Source organism: Anomaloglossus baeobatrachus, chromosome 8 (assembly GCF_048569485.1).
Source record: "Anomaloglossus baeobatrachus isolate aAnoBae1 chromosome 8, aAnoBae1.hap1, whole genome shotgun sequence".
Lineage (NCBI taxonomy): Eukaryota > Metazoa > Chordata > Amphibia > Anura > Aromobatidae > Anomaloglossus > Anomaloglossus baeobatrachus.
The window spans coordinates 156,530,531-156,555,318 of record NC_134360.1 but is presented as its reverse complement, the minus strand read 5'-3'; the positions used below and the strand labels follow the sequence as shown (position 1 = coordinate 156,555,318).

General features: G+C 44.7%; 1 protein-coding gene across 3 annotated transcripts in view; it reads left to right on the top strand.

Annotated features, from left to right (window-relative positions):
* The window catches only part of CAMSAP2 (calmodulin regulated spectrin associated protein family member 2), a 174,850-nt gene that overhangs the window by 86,221 nt on the left and 63,841 nt on the right, over positions 1-24,788 (top strand). For all 3 annotated transcript variants that reach the window (XM_075322054.1, XM_075322053.1, XM_075322052.1), the window contains exon 3: positions 21,463-21,624. In XM_075322054.1, coding sequence (XP_075178169.1) covers positions 21,463-21,624 — 162 coding nt within the window. The remainder of the gene's footprint in view (positions 1-21,462; positions 21,625-24,788) is intronic.

Genomic DNA, 24,788 nt, shown 5'->3' with positions numbered 1-24,788 from the left:
GTGTACGGTCTGTATACTTCCCTACACTCTATAGGGGTGTTGTGACCAGATCGTGTAATATTTGTATAGTTGTGGGGGATCTGTGTACGGTCTGTATACTTCCCTACACTCTATAGGGGTGTTGTGACCAGATCGTGTAATATATGTATAGTTGTGGGGGATCTGTGTACGGTCTGTATACTTCCCTACACTCTATAGGGGTGTTGTGACCAGATCCTGTAATATATGTATAGTTGTGGGGGATCTGTGTACGGTCTGTATACTTCCCTACACTCTATAGGGGTGTCCTGACCAGATCCTGTAATATATGTATAGTTGTGGGGGATCTGTGTACGGTCTGTATACTTCCCTACACTCTATAGGGGTGTTGTGACCAGATCGTGTAATATATGTATAGTTGTGGGGGATCTGTGTACGGTCTGTATACTTCCCTACACTCTATAGGGGTGTCCTGACCAGATCCTGTAATATATGTATAGTTGTGGGGGATCTGTGTACGGTCTGTATACTTCCCTACACTCTATAGGGGTGTTGTGACCAGATCGTGTAATATATGTATAGTTGTGGGGGATCTGTGTACGGTCTGTATACTTCCCTACACTCTATAGGGGTGTTGTGACCAGATCGTGTAATATATGTATAGTTGTGGGGGATCTGTGTACGGTCTGTATACTTCCCTACACTCCATAGGGGTGTCCTGACCAGATCGTGTAATATATGTATAGTTGTGGGGGATCTGTGTACGGTCTGTATACTTCCCTACACTCCATAGGGGTGTCCTGACCAGATCGTGTAATATATGTATAGTTGTGGGGGATCTGTGTACGGTCTGTATACTTCCCGTAGATCTCCATCATGATTAGCCCTGGCTGCCTGTCACACCCGCCGCTCTCAGGATTCCCTTTTCTGCCGTTTCCTTGGAAACAGGACTCTTCGTTCTGTTTTCCAGTCCCCCTGTGTGCAGGCGGAGGATTGTGGGGGTGTATCTGTGAGTCACTGTAGACTTTCAGTTAGTTTTGCATTTTTTAGTGTTCCCTGTTTTATATTTAATAAGTCTTCTGGAAATCCCAGCATGAAATGTTCAACGCTCGAACAGCAAACAGGAAACTAAATAAAAGCATCAGCTCTTAAAGGGAATCTGTCAGCAGCTTTGTGCTACCTCATCTGAGAGCACCATGATGTAGGCAAAGGGCTCCTGAATCCATCAATGTATCACTTAGATTACCGAGTGCAGCCTTTCTGACAGAGTTTATGGTATGCCACACAGCTAAAAAAAGCTGCAACCTCCCACCCCAGGCTATCTATATACAATGTCTATAGACAGTGAGCTGCTAATCACAAGAGGGGCTGGAGTTGGACAGCATGGGACAGTCAGAAAGTCACAGCAATGATAATGTCCTAGTGATAAAACACTCAGTTTAAGTAAACTATAGCACAGGAGGGGGCATGTGACATATCATTGAATTCGGTGTTTTAACCCTTACCTCATGTTGTCCTTAGCAGGTTTTTGTTATGTAATCTGACAGAACTTCTTTTAAAGGGTCTCTGTTAGTAAGATCAACCTTATCCCTCTTCCCAAACTGCATATTTGGGCATTCAGGTCTTTGAAATTCATGGACACCTTTTACATCTCCTAGGGACTCTAGCACCAGGTTTTTGCTACCACATATGAGCACAGCATAATGTAGAGACAGAGACCCTGATTCCAGCGATGTGTCACTTACTGAGATATTTGCTGTCATTTTGATACAATCACTGTTTTCTCTGCTGCAGATCTAGTAGTTATACAGAGTTCATGAATATGGTGGACTACCTGACCGCACACCAAGTAGTTCTATAATGATAATCTGCTGCTGATTATACAGTTATTTTATCAATCTACACTAAGCAGCCTGGTAAGTGACACATCGCGGGAATCAGGGTTGCTGCCCCTACATTATGCTGCTCTCAGATTAGGTAGCAAAAACCTGGTGACAGATTCTCTTTTATTCATATGCAAGTGAGGAGTTAAAAGGAACCTATCAGGTCCAATATGCACCCAGAACCTCGAGCAGTACTGGGTGGATATTGCTAATCCTTGCCTAACTGTCTCTGCATCTGGTAGCCTAGATAAAGGGATCTTTAGAAAAAGTATTTTTAAAGATCTTTTATCATATGCTGATGAGCGCGGGGACAAGTCCTCTGGGCATTAGTTTCCCTGGCTAGTCGGCCCCATTAGCATGTTGGTCACCCCTGTGGGCGTGCTATCATGGTAATGAATGTGCAGTGTCAGAGGATGATCACCTCTCCGCCGCCTGATGATTTTGTCTCCGTGCTCATTATGCTTTCGGTCATGCGCTCTACTTCAGTTTGAAGCTGGGACGCGTACACCCGGCTTCATAGTGCGCATGACCGAAACAGCGGGGGTTTGATGAGGGTTGATCTTATGTACAGATTCCCTTTAATGCCTCCAGGTCCACCTCCTGCGATTGACCTGAAACTGGTAGACAATTGTGGACGAGAGAGCGCAATAGGGTCTTACCCGGTAGGCATATGGGATATAATTGGATTACGATACACTCACCTTTTCAGGTTGTGCAAGTCACAATACCTACATAGCACATTCAGTAATGATATCAGCTGCAGCCCCGAGGTGTATAGGTTGTAGTGGGACGTAACTAGAAATCTGGTATATACCACGCTGATACTCAATGGTATATTGATATGTCTTTATTGTTCGTACAGTTCTACGCGTTTCAGAGACATCCGTCTCCTTCCTCTGGAACAATCTGTTTCTTTGATGTCCTGAGGAAGGAGATGGATGTCTCTGAAATGCGTAGAACTGTACGAACAATAAAGAGATTATATCAATATACCATTGAGTATCAGCGCGGTATATACCAGATTTCTACTTACGTCCCACTTTTGTGCTGAAACTGGCATCTGAGCCCCCAAATCTTTCGACCCTACCACTCACCACCCATACAAATTGCAGCTCCCAATTAACCCCCACATAGCCTGTGGGGATGCAATCTAAAGCTATGTGTGTTGTTTGCTGCAGCTCATCAGCAGGTATTTGCAGAGATTCTGCTCAGCCGCTGTCGATTTAGTTGCCAAAAACTGTGGCATAAAGGACACGATAGGAAATCTCAGCACTGGTCACTTTACGGCCTGGATTTTCTTCACATTAACTCTCAATCCCAATACTGCTGATGTAAACCCTGAAGGAAAATCTGCTGAGTATACGCGTCCCATGGGAAAATCCCCCTCAAGTCTGATATCACTGATTCCGCAGCTCTGGCAGTCATTTTCCAGTCTCTGGTGGTGGTTTTTGTTGTTTTTTTTTTTTTTTTTTCTTCCACCCCATGGAACATTCATTTCATTGGTCTGAAATTCACTGGAAAATGTTCACAGCATTTATTTAGGGTTGTTTATTAATGTTGTATTTATTATAAAATTTCTATTTTTTTATACAGTTTCCCATATCAGATTGTTGTGAAATTCCTCGTATTGTTGGAAAATCTTTTTTGGTAAGCTGATATAAGTTGTTAATAGGTGAAGTTGTTTGGAGCAGTAGAGGTGACGTCTGATGATGATTTCTGGCCGTGTGTAGTACAGTGATATGGTGGGTTTGTGGCCGCCCGTGCGTTTCCTGCCGGTGTCTCACCGCTCCGTCTGATGATGATTTCTGGCCGTGTGTAGTACAGTGATATGGTGGGTTTGTGGCCGCCCGTGCGTTTCCTGCCGGTGTCGCACCGCTCCGTCTGATGATGATTTCTGGCCGTGTGTAGTACAGTGATATGTTGGGTTTGTGGCCGCCCGTGCGTTTCCTGCCGGTGTCTCACCGCTCCGTCTGATGATGATTTCTGGCCGTGTGTAGTACAGTGATATGGTGGGTTTGTGGCCGCCCGTGCGTTTCCTGCCGGTGTCGCACCGCTCCGTCCGATGATGATTTCTGGCCGTCTGTAGCACAGTGATATGGTGGGCTTGTGGCCGCCTGTGCGTTTCCTGCCGGTGTCGCACCGCTCCGTCTGATGATGATTTCTGGCCGTCTGTAGCACAGTGATATGGTGGGCTTGTGGCCGCCTGTGCGTTTCCTGCCGGTGTCGCACCGCTCCGTCTGATGATGATTTCTGGCCTTGTATAGTACAGTGATATGGTGGGTTTGTGGCCGCCTGTGCGTTTCCTGCCGGTGTTGCACCGCTCCGTCTGATGATGATTTCTGGCCGTCTGTAGCACAGTGATATGGTGGGTTTGTGGCCGCCCGTGCGTTTCCTGCCGGTGTCACACCGCTCCGTCTGATGATGATTTCTGGCCTTGTATAGTACAGTGATATGGTGGGCTTATGGCCGCCCGTGCGTTTCCTGCCGGTGTTGCACCGCTCCGTCTGATGATGATTTCTGGCCGTCTGTAGCACAGTGATATGGTGGGTTTGTGGCCGCCTGTACGTTTCCTGCCGGTGTCGCACCGCTCCGTCTGATGATGATTTCTGGCCTTGTATAGTACAGTGATATGGTGGGTTTGTGGCCGCCTGTGCGTTTCCTGCCGGTGTTGCACCGCTCCGTCTGATGATGATTTCTGGCCGTCTGTAGCACAGTGATATGGTGGGTTTGTGGCCGCCTGTGCGTTTCCTGCCGGTGTCGCACCGCTCCGTCTGATGATGATTTCTGGCCTTGTATAGTACAGTGATATGGTGGGTTTGTGGCCGCCTGTGCGTTTCCTGCCGGTGTCGCACCGCTCCGTCTGATGATGATTTCTGGCCTTGTGTAGTACAGTGATATGGTGGGTTTGTGGCCGCCCGTGCGTTTCCTGCCGGTGTCGCACCGCTCCATCTGATGATGATTTCTGGCCGTCTGTAGCACAGTGATATGGTGGGCTTGTGGCCGCCTGTGTGTTTCCTGCCGGTGTCGCACCGCTCCGTCTGATGATGATTGCTGGCCATGTGTAGTACAGTGATATGGTGGGTTTGTGGCCGCCCGTGCGTTTCCTGCCGGTGTCGCACCGCTCCGTCTGATGATGATTTCTGGCCTTGTATAGTACAGTGATATGGTGGGTTTGTGGCCGCCTGTGCGTTTCCTGCCGGTGTCGCACCGCTCCGTCTGATGATGATTTCTGGCCTTGTATAGTACAGTGATATGGTGGGCTTGTGGCCGCCTGTGCGTTTCCTGCCGGTGTTGCACCGCTCCGTCTGATGATGATTTCTGGCCGTCTGTAGCACAGTGATATGGTGGGCTTGTGGCCGCCTGTGCGTTTCCTGCCGGTGTCGCACCGCTCCGTCTGATGATGATTTCTGGCCTTGTATAGTACAGTGATATGGTGGGTTTGTGGCCGCCTGTGCGTTTCCTGCCGGTGTCGCACCGCTCCGTCTGATGATGATTTCTGGCCTTGTATAGTACAGTGATATGGTGGGCTTGTGGCCGCCTGTGCGTTTCCTGCCGGTGTTGCACCGCTCCGTCTGATGATGATTTCTGGCCGTCTGTAGCACAGTGATATGGTGGGTTTGTGGCCGCCCGTGCGTTTCCTGCCGGTGTCGCACCGCTCCGTGTGCTGTGCAGGATTGCTGATCAGATGGAAATGCTGACCTGTCACAGGGGGAATGTGAGATAACCGCTCCTCTGTGCCCTGGGGGAGCTGAGGCTGCAGCAAGCACATACAGGATTGTAGGACATGAACACACAGGATCCGCCAGGTAGAGATATGGGGAGACCAGGGCGACGTCTGATTTCCCTCACTTATCAGATCTGTTAGGGCAGACCTTCTCAGAGATGTGATCAGGCACACGTGCTCCTTCTGTTCTTTTGGCAGCAGAACTAATTTTGGCATCACAAAGTCCCAAAAGAGCAGGGGGTCTTATAGGGTTAATGGTGGCAGCAGCTCTCGGGCAGGCGCACTGGTGTGTCTGGAATGGTTGGTGACACCCTTTTCACTGGTGTTTTACATTGATGGAAACAAGCCACCTCTGTTTGCCTTGCTTAACTCTTTAACAGTCTGTGGTCCCTCCCTGATTGTATGTCACTGTATACACATGGGTGTATGTGGTGGCTGTTGGCACCCTCCTGTGTAGAACATATCCATGTGGCCGCAGTCGCTCTTTATTATGTAGAGTAATAGGCCTAGCGGCCCCCATGTGTCACTCCTGACGCTGATTATTGTGCTGCGTAAGATCCAATTCATCCCATTTGTATGATTGTAATGTGTGCAATCATTTGCAATCTGTTACAATCACATTGATCATTCCCGTCAGCGGACTGATAACGCCTCGTGTGACCGGCATTTATCTTTTCTGGCAGCAAGTTGGAGAATCAGATGATATTTCACTTCTGATGGCAGCCTTTACCATCAATTAGAAATAACTGCTTTGGGTCATTTACACTCAGTGATGATCATTAGCTGCCGTCAGGATTAATTACATCACATACGTAATTACATGCTGTAAACTCTTCAGCAGAGATGGCCGTCACCAGTCTCCGCATTCAAAGAGAAGAAACTTTCTAGTTTTACATCTCAGCAAAAAATCTCCTACTTGAATTTACCTTTAAGAAAATGATTTATTATGTAGCCTGAGATGGCAGCACAGAGTCTTGTAGGACAGTCTGGTTGTCATGGATACCGAGCTGTTTTTTTAATGGGATGTTGGGTATCATTTCCCTAGCACCTGGTCCCAGGCTGGTAATCCATACTATTGTTTGTTTCAGTAAGGCTGCGTTCATACCTGGCGGCTGCTTGCTTTTGTTTGTTTTTTTATTTGCAGTTGCAGCAAAGAAAAGCAAAAACCACAGGGGCCGCAACATCCTGTAGACTGTGATCCCTCGTAGACCCCTCTCCTGTACCTGTCTGTGCCTTGTATCAGTCATGATTATTGTGTGACGCCCTGGCGCCGCCAGGTGGTCACACAGAATAGGCCCCCGCATAACACCTTCCCACACAGGGTTACATTCAGCCAACAAAACCCTAGTCCCCCCCCCCCCCATGGTAGGAAAGGCACACCAGTGGGTGGGACCAGGCGGATGGAGAACGCCCACCTAGGGGTCTGGAGAACCCGGGGCGGGAAAAGAAAAAAGTTCAGTTTGAGTTGTCAGTTGGAGTGGAGCAGTTGAGAGGAGAAAGTGAAGTGCGGAGTCAGAAAGGAAAGGTGTCGGGGTTGGAGCCCCGGCGTACTGGCTAGGTGGCAGACGGTGGTCCGTGTCCGTCAGGAGACTGGAATACGGCTGCCAGAGGTCCGAGGTGGACTGGGACAGGGTAGGAGTCTGCTGGTACCGACACCAGAGAACAGACCCGGAAACCGTGCACAGAGGGGGTACTTGGACACTGAAGCCAGTACCGGAAACAACAGTCTAGCTAATTAACCAATTGAGGGCAGGATTATAGGTCCTGTCCCAACCAAAGTCCCAAAAGCAGACAACCACCCACCGCGAGGGATAGGGCATCCGCCAGGGCCCGGTAGATCCCAAGGGTCAGCGTCAGTGGGCCCAGCTCCCAACCAAAGTACCGGGAGCTTACTCCCGTGTTTCACACTGGGAAGTCTACCACACCAAAAACACAGTGCAGAGGAAAGTGACACAGACCATCAGCCCGGGTGTGGGACCAGAGTACACCCGGCCGCAGTGGCCGGCCACCAGCACCTTGGTTTACCATTGGACTTGTGTGATTCATTGAATCGTGAGTAGAGTTGAGCGGATTGCTACCGTAATAATCCGGGTCCGGCGGATCTGTCGCGGGTTGTGACAGAAGTCCGGATCCGATCCGGCTCAATGGAAGTCAATGGGGGAGCGGATCCGGGGACGAGAGAGAGAGAGACAGACGGCAGTCTTATTCTATGATGCTTGCTGTGACAGGACAGAGATGTAGCAGAGCTAAATCGCCCTGGGGACAGACTACAGACCTGGGGGGCTTGTTTGGGGATTAATAAAGTGGTGAAAGAGGTTTGTTTGTTTTTTTTTATTTCAAATAAAGGATTTTTTGGCTTTTTGTGGTTATTTACTTTAATTTACGTATTAGTAATGTGGGGTGTCTCAGACGCCTGACATCGGTAACCTAGGGCTTAGTGGCAGCTATGGGCTGCCATTAACCCCCATATTACCCCGATTGCCACCTCACCTGGGTAATCGGGACGAACCGGGTAAAGTCCCAGGACTGTCGAATCTAATGGATGCGGCAATTCCGGGTGCTTGCTGACATATTTAGGCCGGGGGGTTCCCAATAACGTGGGTCTCGCCAGCCTAAGAATGCCAACCCTCAGCTGTGAGGCTTTAGCTTGGCTGGTATCAAAATATTGGTATCAAAATTGCACGCCTTCTTTTTTTAAATTATGCAGTTATTTTCCTGTACGATACAGACCCGCCCACCGGCAGCTGTGATTGGTTGCAGTCAGACAGCTATCACTCAGCATGCGGTCGCGTCTGACGGCAACCAATTGCAGATGGGGAAACGGTGAGTATGTATGAGCCTAATGAGCAGGTGCAGTGAATATGTAATGAGGCTAATGAGCGGGTCGGGAAGAATGATTGGCTGCGGGACCAGTGTGACAGCTGATCGGTGAGTATGAAGGCAGAGAGAGAGAGGTTTTCACTCCTGCAATGTTTTTTTGTCCTGAAACAAAGTGGATGACCAGTGTTTTTTGTGACAAGAACGCAGGAGCATCGCATACAAAACGCAACCCATTTTGTTTCCCTGCGTTTTGCCATCAATTTTTATCCCCTCATTGAGTTCTATGGGTGACAATACATTACCAAAACGCAAAAAAAATTGACATGCTGCTTTTTATTTTTTTGTCAAAGATTTTGCCAAATATTTGACAAATAAAACGCAAAGTTCAGATTTTTCATAGACTTTGCTGGGGAAGCAAAAGCATGCAGTTTGTCATTGACACAGTGCAGTTTAAAACGCAACCAAAATGCTAGGAAAAAAAAACCGCAGCGTGCGCACATACCCTTAAAGAGCAGGGTCCCACGACTATTCAGCTCTGCTACATCGGAGCCTGGAGAGACCGAAATCATGTCTCCTCTCTCCAGACTGTGGGAAACATTGACAAGCGGGACCCGGATGGCAGTAGTGACGTCACTCAGTTCAGCGGAGGTTATACCCGGGGTCTAACTGACAGTGCCAGACGGGGAGAGGGGGATGTGCGGGTAGTCTCGCACTCCCAGATCCCTGGCCAGCACTGTCGCTGTTAAAGCACGGGGCCGTACCCCCGCACCCAGTCAGCCCTTTAACACTGACCTTGCCAGCTGAAGGGGGGGATGCAGTTACCAGAGTGCGGTACTCAGATCACTGAATCCCATACCGTGAGAACCTGGGTATGACCTCCGGTGAACTGAGTGACGTCACTGCTGTCAGCCGGGTCCTGTTTGTCAGTGTTTTCCGGAGCATGGAGAAATCGGAAATATTTTCAGTCTCTCCAGGCTAAGATATAGCAGAGCTGATTGATTGTAGGACCTTGTGTGGATTGCATCAGACCTGCAGGGAAGTTTTGGGGGTTAATAAAGGCATGAAAGGGGGTCTTTCTTTGTATTTTATTTCAAATTAAGGATTTTTGGGGTGTTTGTGTTTATTTCGGTTCACTTACAGATTAGTGATGGGGGTGTCTCATAGACTCCTCCCATTACTAATCTAGGGTTTAGTGTCAGCTGTGAGCGGAGATTAACCCCTTATTTCCCCGAGTGCCACTGCACCAGGGCAATCAAAAAGAGCTGGGTAAAGTGCTGGGGTTGTCGCATCTAATGGACAATCCTGGGTGGCTGCAGGCCGATATTTTTAGGCTGGGGGCTCCCAATAATGTGGGTCTCCCCAGCAGGCTGTCACACAGGCTAGGAGCGGTGTCTGACTGCAACCAATCACAGACGCCGGTGGACGGGGGAAGCAGTGAATATGCATGAGCCTAATGAGCGACCCCGGGAGAAGAATGAGCGTCTGCTGGAGCAGTGTACAACCGCGCAGGTGACTCTGTAAGTAAATCGTGCTAGCTTTATTATTTTTTTTTTTCTTTAGTTTTACTTTATATATTATTTTTTTTTTATTTCCCTCAGGTGCCTTAGAACCCACGGGCGTCGGACTTCACATTCCGGTACACCCATCACTATTTTTTCACAAAAAAACACATCAAGTTCAGAATTAAAAAAACGCACCTACAAACACACCATCATTACAAGTGTTTTGTTTTTTGTTTTTTTTTACATTTCCAGGCACTCTGGGACAAGATGCAACTTTGGTTGCAGTTTGGGTGTAGTTAAAACTGCAGCGTGCGCATTTACCCAAGGTGGAGGAATTTCTGCATGTTTGATATTCTATAAAGCGAGATTTATAACCATTTTTTTCATTGTTTGCATATTATTTCCATGTTGGGTAACACGTTGATGTGCTCCTTTCTGCTCTGCATTTGCGCCTGGGTCTCTGGATGTGTCTGCATCCAGAATCCCCATCCGGTAGGAAAAACGTAGCGTCCAGCATCATATCAGGGGGTGATGTGATGTCTCATTGTCATTTCCATCAAGTCTGTAATAAGATGCAGTACAAATAGGATTGCTACAATGATCTTTGCACATTGTCTGCACACTTTTTTTTCCCCTCATGCTTGTTATTCCTATACATCATGAGCTCACTTGGTCCGTTTGATTCACTAGATGTAAAAGGCACCAGGGTCTCATTAGTCATACAGTGGGGGATGGGGATAGAGTAGTAAGGTTCTGCATAATAGATTAAACATTATATGTAATGAAGCACATATACAGTGCATATAAAAAGTTTACATCCCCTGGTAACATGCTAAGTTATTTTCATGTAAAAAAAAAAAAAAAAAAAGTCATACCAAGAAAAACATTTTTAGAACTTTTTTCAACTTTTAAGAAAGTTTTAATAAAGTATTATCAGTTTTTCAGTAGCAAAAGAAAAATAAAGAACAAAAGTAATATGGTTGCATAAATAAGCACACCTTTAAACTACTGCTTTGTTAATGTACCCTTTGAATTTCTTACAGCATTCACATCTTTTTAGGTAGGAGGCACATGTAGGATTGGTAATCTTTGCCCACTCTTCCGAGCAGTAGCGCTCCATATCTGTCAGATTGTGAGGGCATCTCCTGCGTATGGCCCCTCTTCAGGTCAACCCACAGATTCCCAATTGGGCTCTATCTGGGCCATTAAAAAAAAAACTTAAGGACTGATTCCTCAACTCTGGTGTAGCACACAATCGCACAATCTTCAGTCTTGCTGCAATGGACGTCACCAAATTCGTTAAGAGGTGCACACTACTTAATGAATTTGGCGCCTCTTGTAAGTGATGTGTGCTTCCGCGCTCTTGCCAGGAAAGCATACTCGCCAGGGTTAAAACAATCACTGATCTCAGGGAGAGCAGCCAGAGAAAACACTGCCGGCAGCCAGCGAGGGCGCTTAACACCTAGGATTTCACTGTGTTGAGCGCCCTCGCTGGCTGCCGGCAGTGTTTTCTCTGGCTGGTCTCCGAGATCAGTGATTGTTTTGTCTTGCTGGTCTACTAGGCATTTCTCCCACCTGGCCAGAATCCTACTCCACACTGATGAGGGGTGATACCCCGAAACAGCTGTCTGTGGATGGATACATGGCCTTGGTATTTCCCTTGTCATATCTTTAAACTCGTCAAAGAGTTAGGTATTGACTAAAAGGGCCACTTAATATGGTGGTTATGGTGGTCTCCTAAAAAGAGCCACTCCTTGGCTAGGTACTTCCCGGAGGGATATCTGGCTATTTTTTATGTGTCAAGACTCCTAACAGAGTCTCCACGGACCTTTTTGATTTGCATACTCGCCAGGGTTGAAGTAGCATTGCTGGTGTACACATTGTTGGCATTTTACATGAATGTTAGAAACTGACATGATCACACCCCCTTCCACCACTGCTCTACCCGTTTCGCGGCAGCGGAGTCAAACTGATGAAAAACGCCAAAAGTCGCAAATGTTTTGTGCAGTTCCCTGTTAATAAAAATGTGACTTTTTGAAGCTCCTGTGCAAGTTTTCAGACCTAAAAGCTTTGATGAATTAGTCCCTGGCAAAGCAATTCTTTTGTATATTTGGAAGTATGCTAAGGATAGTTGTGGTGTTCAACCGTGAAATAAGTCTTCTTCTTCAGCCTTTTAAGAGAGGCCTGAAGGTTTTGCTGCAAAATTGACTGATATTTGAAACTGCTCCTACTTCTCTATCCATCTTGACTAAATAATAATAATAATTAGGGACGATCGAATACCTCAAATATTCGGCTTCGCGAATATTTTCCGAATAGGTTGCCGATATGCGAATATTCGAGGCGCAATGTAAGTCTATGGGAAGCCCGAATACTTCCGAATAGTTGTTGTTCGGGTTTCTCATAGACTCACATTGTGCATTGAATATTTGCGAAAAGCGGCGACCTATTCAACAAATTTTCGCGAAGCCGAATATTTGAGGTATTCGATCATCCCTAAAAATAATATTTATTCACTTATATGGTGCTATTAATCCCACAGCGCTTTACATACATTGACAAAGCCTTAGTTCCAGTTGACAAAAAACATCCCTAAATCATAATGCTGCTTCCACCATGCTTCACTGTGGGTATGGTATTCTATTTATTCTATATGGTTATATGCAGTGTTGACTTTGCGCCAAACCTACATCTTGAAATTATGACCAAAAATTTCAACCTTGGCCTAATCAAATCATAACACATTTTCCCACATGCTTTATCAGACTTGAAGTAGATTTGGCAAAACATAGCTGGGCTTGGATGTTTGTTTTATTTAGTTTTAAGAAAAGGGCTCCGTCTTGCCACCTTACCCCAGCAGGCCAGACAAATGAAGAATTTGGTAGGTTGTTATCACATGCAGTACACAAGTACAAGAAATTCCTGCAGTTCCTTTAGTGTTGCTGTGGCCTTCTTGGCAATCCCCCGAACTAATTTCTACTTGTCTTTTCATTGTTTTTTGAGGAACATCCAGTTCTAGGTAATATCACTCTTGTGCCAAATGTAAATCTCTTCATGATGACAATCTGTAGTGTTTCATAGTATATCTACTGCCGTGGAAATGTTTTTTTGTACCAGTCTCAACTGATGACTTTCAAGTGTGTGATTCCTTTCCTGTATTGCAAGCTATTTACAGACCATGACTTTCTGTAAAATGCAACTATGAAAATGTCAGGAAAATCCTACTACAAAAGCTAAACTTTTACATGTGCTTAATTTGAACCAGTGTAAACGATGACCTATATTTCCTTGAAGTATTTCCAAATCTGTTGGATTGCAAGGGCATCTCCTGTGTACATCACCCTTTTAGGTCTACCTACAGATTTTCAGTTTTGGGCCTTGCCATTCCAAAACTTTAATCTTCTGGTGAAGCCATTCTTCTATTGTTTTTTAGGTATACTTAGAGTCATTGTTCTGCTGAAAGGTGACATTTCTCTTCATCTTCAGCTTGTTAACAGCAGCCTAAATCCTTTGTTGCAAAATTAACTGATATTTGGAACTGTTCATAACTCCTTTTACCTTAACTAAAGCCCCAGTTCTAGATACCAGAAAAAAGCTGCAAAGCATAATGCTGCCTCCACCATGCTTTACTGTGGGTATAATGTTCTTTTGATGATGCACCTTTGTAGCCATAATTTTTAAATTATGGCTAATAAGTTCATACTTGGTCTCCCCAGACCATAACTAATTTTCTCACATGCTTTTGGCAGACTTAATTTAGCTTTTGGGAAAACAGAACTTGGAAGTTTTTCTTTGTAAGAAAACGACTCCTTCTTTCCACCCTACCCGAAAGGTCAGATATATGGAAAAATACGGGAGATTGTTGTCACATATAGTTGTCCAAAATTCCTGCAGCTTATTTCATGTTGCTATTGCCTCCTCTTGGCAGCTTCCTGGACAAATTTTCTTGTCTTTTCAACAATTTTATAGGGACATCCAGTTCTAGGTAATGTCACTGTTGTGCCACATTTAAGCCACTTCTTTGTGACAGTCTTCACATTGTTCTATGGTATATCTAATGTTTTGTACATTTTTGTGTATCTTTCTCCTGAAAATCATGAGCCATACTACATGTAGTTTGTTTTGATGTGGGGTGTATTCATTCTCGCATCAACTAATTTGAGTAAAACTAAAGATTTTGTAATGAAAGTTAAATTACACAGGTCTGCAAGGGTAAAATAGTTTCAATAGTAAGAGGTGATTTTTATATACTTTCAATCTCTGAACTCCGTAAAAATATCTAAAAAAAAAAACAAAACAAAATGCCATCACGTATAGTTTTGTAACAAACCCTGACTTTATAGGCTTTATCTTGCACCATACTTTGACCCTTTTGCGTGACCTTTGGTGTAAAACTAGGGGGGTCAGACTTTAACTGGTATGGATATTTGGAGATCCAAAAATTAGCATTAACTCGAGAAAAAGAAATCCCTACTAAAACTTATAAACTTTATTAATTATGCGTTAAAATATCAACAAAAAATGTGAACAAACCAATCAATAATTTGTTAAAAGTGGTGTATGTGAGCATATCATCGATCAGGCTTGAATGTTAGCGTTAACATAAGACAGGGAAGTTAAACACCTACAAAAATGATATGATCCCTATAATTGACCGTAAAAGAGACCCAGGGAGGAGCCTTATCTAATCGCGGAGGTTGGCGCCCTAAAACAATGATGGCGCAGCCCTGGTCAATGTAGGCTGGCCCTAGTAAATCTCTGTATGTTCCTAGGTCATAGATTCCCAGTACACTCACACTACCACAAAGCCAGAGAAATAGATATAAATTATAAGACAAAGAGAAAAAATAATGACATATGGGCCTATATACTGCTACTGAAATATACCAAGCAACACAGACCCAAGCAATACAATTATTCAGACAAGTGCCACAATAAGTCAGTGGTGTATAGATAGTAGGTTTCCAAAGTCACCAAAATTTAACCATAGTGAAAATGCAATTCATCAAGGTAAATTTCAAGGGGAAAGAGGATACTTCCCTTTCGTTCATGACATTATGGCAAGATGCTCAAGGATCATGAGAAGAGTGCTGCCTCACTCTACTCCTGATACTTGAGAATCTTGCCATGTGTCTTCTGGCCGCCTGATGAACCTTTGCAGGAAAGGGAAATGCGTTGTGAACATGCCATAAGGCATCAACGAAAGGGAAGCAAAACTGAAGGAAGGCATTTTTGTGCGTCTGGATATTCGGAAACTCATGAAGGATGCTGTGGTCAAAACAAAAGTGAAAGCTGTTGAGAAAAGGGCTTGATACTTTTAAAGAAGTCGTGAAGAAATTTCTAAGTAACAACAAAGATCAAACTTTTAAGTCTAGTGTGGAGAACATGCTGAAACATCTCAAAACCTTGAGTTGTCTGATGGATTTGAGAAGAGAGAAGGTATTGAGAAGCTTTGAAGAGAAAAGGAGAAGGTGCAGAATTAATATGTTCAATAAGGAAGCCCCTTACACATTGCTCTGATCAAGTACAAATACACAGGGAGAAAAGTGGTGTGACCCAGACTGAGGGCGAATTGGTGTAGTGCTGATACTAAATTATATATATTTATGATGTGGGTTTGGTTTGTTTTTTTTTTCTTTTTATGAAATATAGATCTTTTTCATCTGGGATATTCACCAATTGTATATTTTTCAACGCTTCAGATTATCTGGGCATTCTGTGCTGAAGACTATTGGGGCTGCTTTATAGCTATATTGTACTAATCGGATGCCTCAGTATTGTATCTCTTCTATTATAGACATTTTCCCTTAAAACATGCGCATTCTGAAAAACTGATTATTTCAGCTCATGTGATTTGTTATGTTTTTTTTCTTTTTTCTTTTGGACAAGCTCAGACATTAATGTATGGTAAAGTTTTTTTGACTAGCCATTTTGGTATAATTGCACCGCTGTTTAATTAACTAGCTGTCTACAGTATGCAACACAATTACCGGTTCAAGCAGAGCACGGTTTTAATTACCGTTATTACAGGGACTAAAAATGACGACAAGGAAACAATGATATTACCATATTATGTCTAGATTTGTGTATTTATCAGGATTTAATTGCAAATTACTTTTTCTAGTCCCAAATGAAAGTGATTCCTATCATACTGGGGGGTATCAATAGAGAAGAACCCTCTAATAAACTACACCAAAAATGCAGGAATTGTACGGAGGCCATTCCTGCTTCCAATCTAGTACAAAGGACATTAGATCTCTGGAAAAGATTGTTGCAGGGGGGAGCGATAAAGTTCTGAATGTAGAAAGCTGTATGGCGTGTCAGGAGGGTGTGCTGAAAATCACCAGTAAGGCCACGTGCATATGTTGAGTATTCGGTGAGTATTTTACCTCCGTATCTGTAAGGCCACGTGCACATGTTGAGTATTCGGTAATTTACCTCAGTATCTGAATAATCTACATGTCCACATGGCCTTACAAATACTGAGGTAAATACTTACTGAATAATCTACATGTGCACGTGGCCTTACAGTGAGTATTTTACCTCAGTATCTGTAAGGCCACGTGCACATAGATTATTCAGTGACTTTTTTACCTCAGTATCCGTAAGGCCACGTGCACATAGATTATTCAGTGACTTTTTTACCTCAGTATCCGTAAGGCCACGTGCACATAGATTATTCAGTGAGTTTTTTACCTCAGTATCCATAAGGCCACGTGCACATATAGATTATTCAGTGAGTATTTTATCTCCAGTATCTGTAAGGCCACGTGCACATGTTGAGTATTTGGTGAGGGTTTTTTTTTACCTCTATTTGTAAGGCAAAACCAGGAGTGGGTGATAAATCCAGAAGTGGTGCCCGTGTTTCTATTATACTTTTCCACTGATTGTTCCACTACTAGTTTGGGCTACAAACACTGAGGTTAAAAACTTAAACACTGAGGTAATGAGTGAGCTTTATTTTTTCATTACTCAGTTATCAAACTTATGGTTCCGAAAGACCACCCTTCGGGGGCATGTTATGGTGGTCCCACAGGGTCACAGCTGTGAGACATATACAGGCATTTTCATTCTTTTATTTTAGGGGCTCATGCTCTGTAAAGAAGATAAGGAGGAATGGGTGAGGGGGTTGATACAGCTGCCAGGAGCGCCTAATGGTGCCCGAATGCGTAGCATTTTACAGGTGTCTTAGGCTACTTTCACACATCAGTTTTCTGTATTCAGGCACAGTCCTTTTTTTTCCTGATCCAACGGATCCTGAAAAAAAAGTGAAAACCGTATCCACCGGATCCGTTTTTTAACGGATCCGTTATGCCGGATCCGTTAAAAAACGGATCCGGTGGATACGGTTTGCATCCGTTTTTGCATCCTTTTCGTCCGTTTTTTGGCTGGATCCGTTTTGTTAATTACATTGGAGCATGCTCAGTTTAGAAAAACGGATCCGGCGGCCGCATCCGTTTTTTACCGCATTACGCCGGATCCGGCGTCCATAGGCTTCTTTTGTAAAACACGCCGTATCGCGCCGGATCCGGCGCGATGCGGTTTTTTTGCCGGACAAAAAAACGTTGCAAGCTACGTTGCCTCCGGCCGCCGCTTTAACTAATTTTGCCGCATCCGGAAAAAAACGGATGCAACGCAAAGCCATCCGGTACAATCCGGTAACAATGCAAGTCTATGGGGAAAAAACGGATGCGGTACCGGATCCGTTTTACCCGTTTTTTTCCGGATTGAACCTGATGGCAAAAAACTGATGTGTGAAAGTAGCCTTACATGTACTGACTATAAAAACTGCAAGGCCAATTACCATACCACACTCTGCTATAGACCCCTGCGGTTTTGCACCTTACCCGCGGCAGCATAGTCTGACATGGTGTGGATTTCTCATCACCCGCACTGGTCAGTTACCGCTGCGTAGATCCTCTCGGTGTGTGTTCAACAGATGTCCGAAAAACCACAAAGAACTATATCAAAAAAACACCAAAAAGGAGCCCAGACAAATGATATGTGCACACACAGAATGTGGTGAGCCTTCCTCATAAAGATGGCTGCAGCCGAGGTGCAAGATGCTGATGTCACAGCCACTCAACCTCCACACTAGGGGGGAGGGGCGGCTGCTTAGCATAAGACATGCACACTAATAAGGCTTTCACTGGGAGCCCATCATATAATGAGTGAAATGCACAGTGTCTGAACTGTGACCTATAAATGACGCCAGAAACCCAGGTCAGGCGGCCTAAACAGCACTATATAGGTGCATCTCGCACGGATACACGAGACGCACAGTGTCTGAATAATGGCCTATAAATGACGCACAACACCAGGTCCAGGCGGGTCAGTTAGCACTATGAGTACATAACACATGACAGGCTCACCATTTAACCACCTGAATTCAAAAGGTCCACACACATCCTGCAAAAATGGATAAAATGTGCCATACGTCAAATAGTGAGATATTAGTTTATATTTTGGCCCAAAATATGTAAGCTCGCAATCCGTTCGTCAAGGATTCTCACACTTGCGAGTCCCTACACTGAATTAGTTAGAAAAACCACAAAGAACTATATAAAAAAAACACCAACACTGGCGTCATTTATAGGTCACAGTTCAGACACTGTGCATTTCACTCATTATATGATGGGCTCCCAGTGCAAGCCTTATTAGTGTGCATGTCTTATGCTAAGCAGCCGCCCCTCCCCCCTAGTGTGGAGGTTGAGTGGCTGTGACATCAGCATCTTGCACCTCGGCTGCAGCCATCTTTATGAGGAAGGCTCACCACATTCTGTGTGTGCACATATCATTTGTCTTGGCTCCTTTTTGGTGTTCAACAGATGTCCAAACACAACGCTGGTCCTGTAATGTGAACCCTGAGGATGCACTTTTCCTAAGCTAAACTGTGTTGTAGAATTTGTTTTGCATGATGACCCATTTATCGGAATAAAAATGGCAGAATTTCATGTGCTTGCCACCCAGACATCCCCATCCAGATCAATGGCTCTGATTTTCAGCATTATTTTTTATTCATATGTGTTTTTCATACTTTTAGGGTTACTTCAGACTGTGGTGTCATGACCCAAACTCCACAACCTCATGTATGCTGTTGGGCTCCTTTCCGGAGACCCATAGCCAGTCCTTCCATCATCCTGTACATGGACCGTGTTTCACAAATGTCTGTATCCAGCCGTATTCCTATAGATAAGTCTATGGGAAAATGAATAAAAAATGACTTGCATAATTTGTTTGGGAGCGCACAGTTCTGTTGCCTCCCATGTGGCGTGGGAACGGTGCGCTCCTGAAGACTGAGATTTGTGGCCAGTGCTCGTGAATATGGAGGCCTGCAGAGTAGCAGGGAGCAGGGTTGCCCCCCGCTCTTATCATATCCTCCTGCTGATAAAACACTGGTTTAATAAAAATTACAGCAAGAGGTCCAATAAGTGACACATCACTGGAGTCAGGGTCTCTGCCCCTACATTATGCTGCTTTCACATTATTTATTTGTTTACCAAGTCTGCACGTTTATTAATCATTGTGGTTGTAACGAGTGTTTAGATCTGAAATTAGATTTATGGACCAGGTTGGAAAGTTACTGAAAGTATGAGTGCACAAATGGTCTTCAGACGTATAGAAAGATAAAGAACTAGCCTTACTGACTCAGGAGAACTGTATATCGTGCCTCACCCATTACAATTTGTCCTGGTTTATCCGGATAGTGCAGTAAATTTATATTATATCCAGTATAACGATGAGAGGACAGTGAGTAGGTCGCATCACTTTCTGCATTTCACACTTCTATAACATCCTAATAACTGTTAAAAAGCTGTGGCCGCCCCTCACTACAGCACGGCCAGCGCGCACCATTGTGCCCTATATACATTTTATAGGGTATCTTTGTCATTTTGCTTCGTTCCTATGTAAATATCCAGATTTTGCTTTTCATTTTGCTGTTTTTTCCTTTTTATTTGCTACTACAGTACTGACCAAAAGTTTGGACACACCTTCTCATTCAAAGAATTTTCTTTATTTTCAGGACTCTGAAAATTGTAGATTCACATTGAAGGCATGAAAACTATGAATTAACACATGTGGAATAAAATACTTAAAGTGTGAAACAACTGAAAATATGTCTTTTATATTCTAGGTTCTTCAAAGTAGCCACCTTTTTGCTTTCATTACTGCTTTGCACACTCTTGGCATTCTCTTGATGAGCTTCAAGAGGTAGTCACCGGAAATGGTTTCCCAACAGTCTTGAAGGAGTTCCCAGAGATGCTTGGCACTTGTTGGCCCTTTTGCCTTCACTCTGCGGTCCAGCTCACCCCAAACCATCTCGATTGGGTTCAGGTCTGGTGACTGTGGAGGCCAGGTCACATGGCGTAGCACCCCATCACTTTCTTTCTTAGTCAAATAGCCCTTTCACAGCCTGGAGGTGTGTTTAAGGTCATTGTCCTGTTGAAAAATAAATGATGGTCCAACTAAACGCAAACCGGATGGAATAACACGTTGCTGCAAGATGCTGTAGTAGCCATGCTGGTTCTGTATGCCTTCAATTTTGAATAAATACCCAACAGTGTCACCAGCAAAGCACCCCACACCATCACACCTCCTCCTCCATGCTTCATGGTGGGAACCAGGCATGTAGAGTCCATCCGTTCACCTTTTCTACAAAGACACAGTGCTTGGATCCAAAGATCTCAAATTTGGACTCATCAGACCAAAGCACAGATTTGCACTGGTCTAATGTCCATTCCTTGTGTTCTTTAGCCCAAACAAGTCTCTTCTGCTTGTTGCATGTCCTTAGCAGTGGTTTCCTAGCAGCTATTTTACCATGAAGGCTGCTGCACAAAGTCTCCTCTTAACAGTTGTTCTAGAGATGAGAAGGTGTGTCCAAACCTTTGGTCTGTACTGTATATAGTAGCAGTGGAGGACATTAAGAAATTTCTTCCACATACACTAGGAAAAATCCATGCAGAAATTCTATAAGTGCTCATTCATAGTCACGGGAATTGTATCCATGCATTTCAGATGGAATGCGTACACATTCTAGTCTATGGATCTATTCACATGTTCATTTTTGATAGGAGTCATGGATCAAAATTACCCATAGAAATCAATGGGTCTGTGAAAATTGTGGCCAGCACTCAGGTGGCATCAGTGTACAACGCGTGTGCTGCCCGTGATCAACATTGTAGTGAAAAGGAGAAAGTTTGTCATTTATTTATTAATGTGTGAAAATTGCTGTTTGTAACACAAGGGGTTTCGGGTCGTTTTCCCCGACGCTCAGGTCGTTTTCCCCGATGCTCGGGCCGGTTTCATGTCAGTCGGACTGAATTTGAATTAGGCTCTATACTGCAAATTTTTCTTATACAAATTATGAATTATGCAATTTGTGAAAGTATAAATAAATAAGACAGAACCAGAGTCTGATTAATTCTAGTAAATGGATGTAAATGGTTTTACGTTTTTCTATGTATTGTGCATGTTTCTTGCACCGCTGCCTGAGATGTCAGTGTTGCCGTCCTTTATAGTAACGCTTCCTATAATGTTCTCTATCGTCATGCAGAGCGCTCACCTGGCAATGATTGACACTCTGATGATGGCGTACACGGTGGAGATGGTCAGCATAGAGAAAGTCATTGCGTGCGTCCACAAGTACTCTCCCTTCTTCCAAACTGCGGAGCTGCCCTATGACATTGAAGATGCCGTCATGTACTGGATAAATAAGGTAGGGGATATACATCGTCTTATTCACTGATATTTATTGCTCTGTTGACGTGGACAAAGACCTTCCTTGGTGATGGTGGGTTTGCCGTGGGATAGTCTAACGGCTATGCAGGTAGTTTATTCTTACTGACTCATAGTTTTGTACCAGTGTCACCTGGCGTTTGTGGAACAGTTGGCAACACTATAAGGGCAGGACATCTGTAAACGTGCAGCTTCCTCCATAACCCTTGTGTTGATGATGGCTCTCTCTGCAGTCCCACCTCAGTATCATCCATCTTCTTGGAAAGGGCTTATCTGGTGCTGCTCACTTTTCCACCGGAGGCCTAGACGATGACCCCACACACCTGCCATGATGCCTCCACGAGCGTCGTATATCTGTGCCCTGTTTATTAGCATGGGAGTGTTTGTAGTGTCATCAGCACCGCTCACTTCGGATGCAGGAGCGAGTGGCACCGGCAGACCCCGGTACTGCTCCTGGGTAGGGGCAATGCTGCACTTTAGCACCCGGATCAGTTATTTATAGCGGAGTGTAAGCCTGTTATTCCTGGACAGCTTGTAATAACACAGACTTTACTCCCTAGACGTAAATCCTCTGTGTTAGTGTGCTGGCCAGCTGTCAGCAGTCAGATGGACACGGATTATAATCGATCGGTTATAACTAGTCATATGAGAACCATATCCACGTGTGTGCGCTGTGAGCAGTATTTGCTGCAGAGAGTTATTGATCTGGGTGCTGTTCCCATTGTCTCCTTTTCCCTATTCTCCCAGTCCAGGGTGTTAAAGGGAATGTGTCATCCTAAAAAAAAAATTTATGTTATGGTTTTTAATTTTTCTTTTTTTTTTTTTTTAAAGTGTTATGTTTAATAGTATAAAATATGGTAAATTAATTTAAAGTTTTGGTATTTTCGTCTTTTAAACACCAGGAGTAGCAGCTACTCAAATTTGCTCTGAAAACCTATTGTAGTGATAGCTCACATTACGACTGCAGCAAATATGGGAGGGGTCTGCTGCCTGAGTGACATCACTCCTCACTTCCTTATATGAGTCTGCAAAAGGGAACGGGAGCATAAAGCTTGGGGTCACAGTGCACAGATAATTTGTTGGTGACTGGAAAGTGATACCGAGATGTGAAGAGTGTCACCTAAGACGGCTGGTAGTGCCAATTGAGCAGCACAGTGACAACTGACAATCTATGACACATGATTGGATTAGATACACATGTCAGAGTACTCTATCACACATAATAGCATTCGAAACATGGCTCAGCAGACTGTATCACACATGATCGGATTAGATACACCTCTCCACCTACTGTATCACAGATAATGGGATTACATACACGACTCAGCAGGCTGTATCACACGTGATAGAATTAAGCCCAAGTCACACACAGCGAGATCGCTAGCGAGATTGCTGAAACGTCACTGGTTTTGTGACATATCAGCGACCTCACCAGCGATATCATTGTTTGTGACCAGCAGCAGCGAGTGGGCCCCTTCTGTGAGGTCGCTGATCATTACTTAACGATCAGGACCATTTTTTGCTCGTTGGTCTCCTGATGTGCAACATGCATCAGCGTGTTTGACGGCGGAAGACCAATGATCTGAATGTGCAGGGAGCCGGCGTCTGGTAACCATGGTACACATTGGATAACTATGCAAAGCGCTTTGCTTAGTTACTCGATGTGTACCATGAGAAACAAAGGGGGGAAGGGCACCACCCACTGGGATCTCCTGGTATACTGTAAAACACTGATTACGAGGAAAAAGGAGGTATACCACAAAATGGGATCACCAGACAAAATATATAGCAAAATACAAAATCTTTATTAGTAAAGCACAAAAACAGCGCATGGCCACACATTGGTTAAATAGGACACACAACTATTAGGCTATGTGCGCACGTGGAAATGGAATTTTCTTGAGAAAATTCCGCATGCTCTCAAAGATTACCGCACCCGCGGTAAAAAACCGCGGGAAACCGCACCCGAAAACCGCATGCGGTTTGCTGCGGTTTTACCGCGGTATTATTCGCGGTATTGCCGCGGTTTTGCCGCATGCGGTTTGGGATGTGCTTTATTGCATTCAATGCAATAAAGCACATTGAAAAAAAAAAAAAAAAAGTCATTTAATTCTGAGATAGTAGATAGATAGACAGAAGAATAGATAGAGGGATAGATAGATAGACAGACAGATAGAGGGATAGATAGATAGATGACAGATCGCTGCATTTCCCACGGTCGGCAGTGAGTTCACATTACCGGCCGTGGGAAATGACCGGTAATTACCTCTGCTGTCTGCTGCTTTCATTCAGCGCTGTGTCTGTGACAGTCGCGGCTGGATGTAAGCAGCGCAGGACCTGTGGATTACGCCGGAGCGGTGGATTACGCCGGAGCTTTGGTGCGGGAGGGGTTAATAATATGGTGAACGAGGCTTGTTTGTTTTATTTAAAATAAAGGATTTTTCGGTGTCTGTGTTTTATTCACTTTACTTACGGGTTGATCTTGTCAGCTGTCACATAGACGCTGCCATGATCAAGCCTGGAGTTAATGGCGGTGATCCACCACCATCATTAACCCCTTGTATTACCTTGCTGCCACTGCTACACGGCAGCAAGAAGAGCCGGGGACACGCCGGTGCTGCCGCATAATGCATGCGACAGTCCCGGGGCAGCTGCAGCTGATATTCTCGGCTGCGGGAGGGGGAGTGAGGCGGGGGACATTAACCCTGACCCTCTCCCTCCCCAGCCTGAGAATACCGGGCCACCGCTGTGTGCTTACCTCGGCTGGAAGGTAAATATGCAGCGGAGCCCACGTTCTTTGTTTTCTATATTTCCGTTTTCTTTCTATGTGTGTTCTATGTCTGTGATGTGTTCTGTGTCTGTGATCTGTGTGTGTTTACTCTCTGCTCCGCTTCCTCTTCCTGTAATGACATCACTTCCCTGCAAACCGCAGACAAGCGATGTACATTACCGGAGGTAAACCGCGAAATACCGCAGGGAATAACGCAGGAAAACGCAGTGAACCGCACAGAATTTGCTGCCTGCGTTATTCCCTGCGGGATTTCATGATTAACATTGGAGTCAATGGAGTGAAATCCCGCAGCGATGTGCGGAAAAGAAGTGACATGCACTTGTTTTTGCTGCGGGATTCCCGCAGCAAAACAT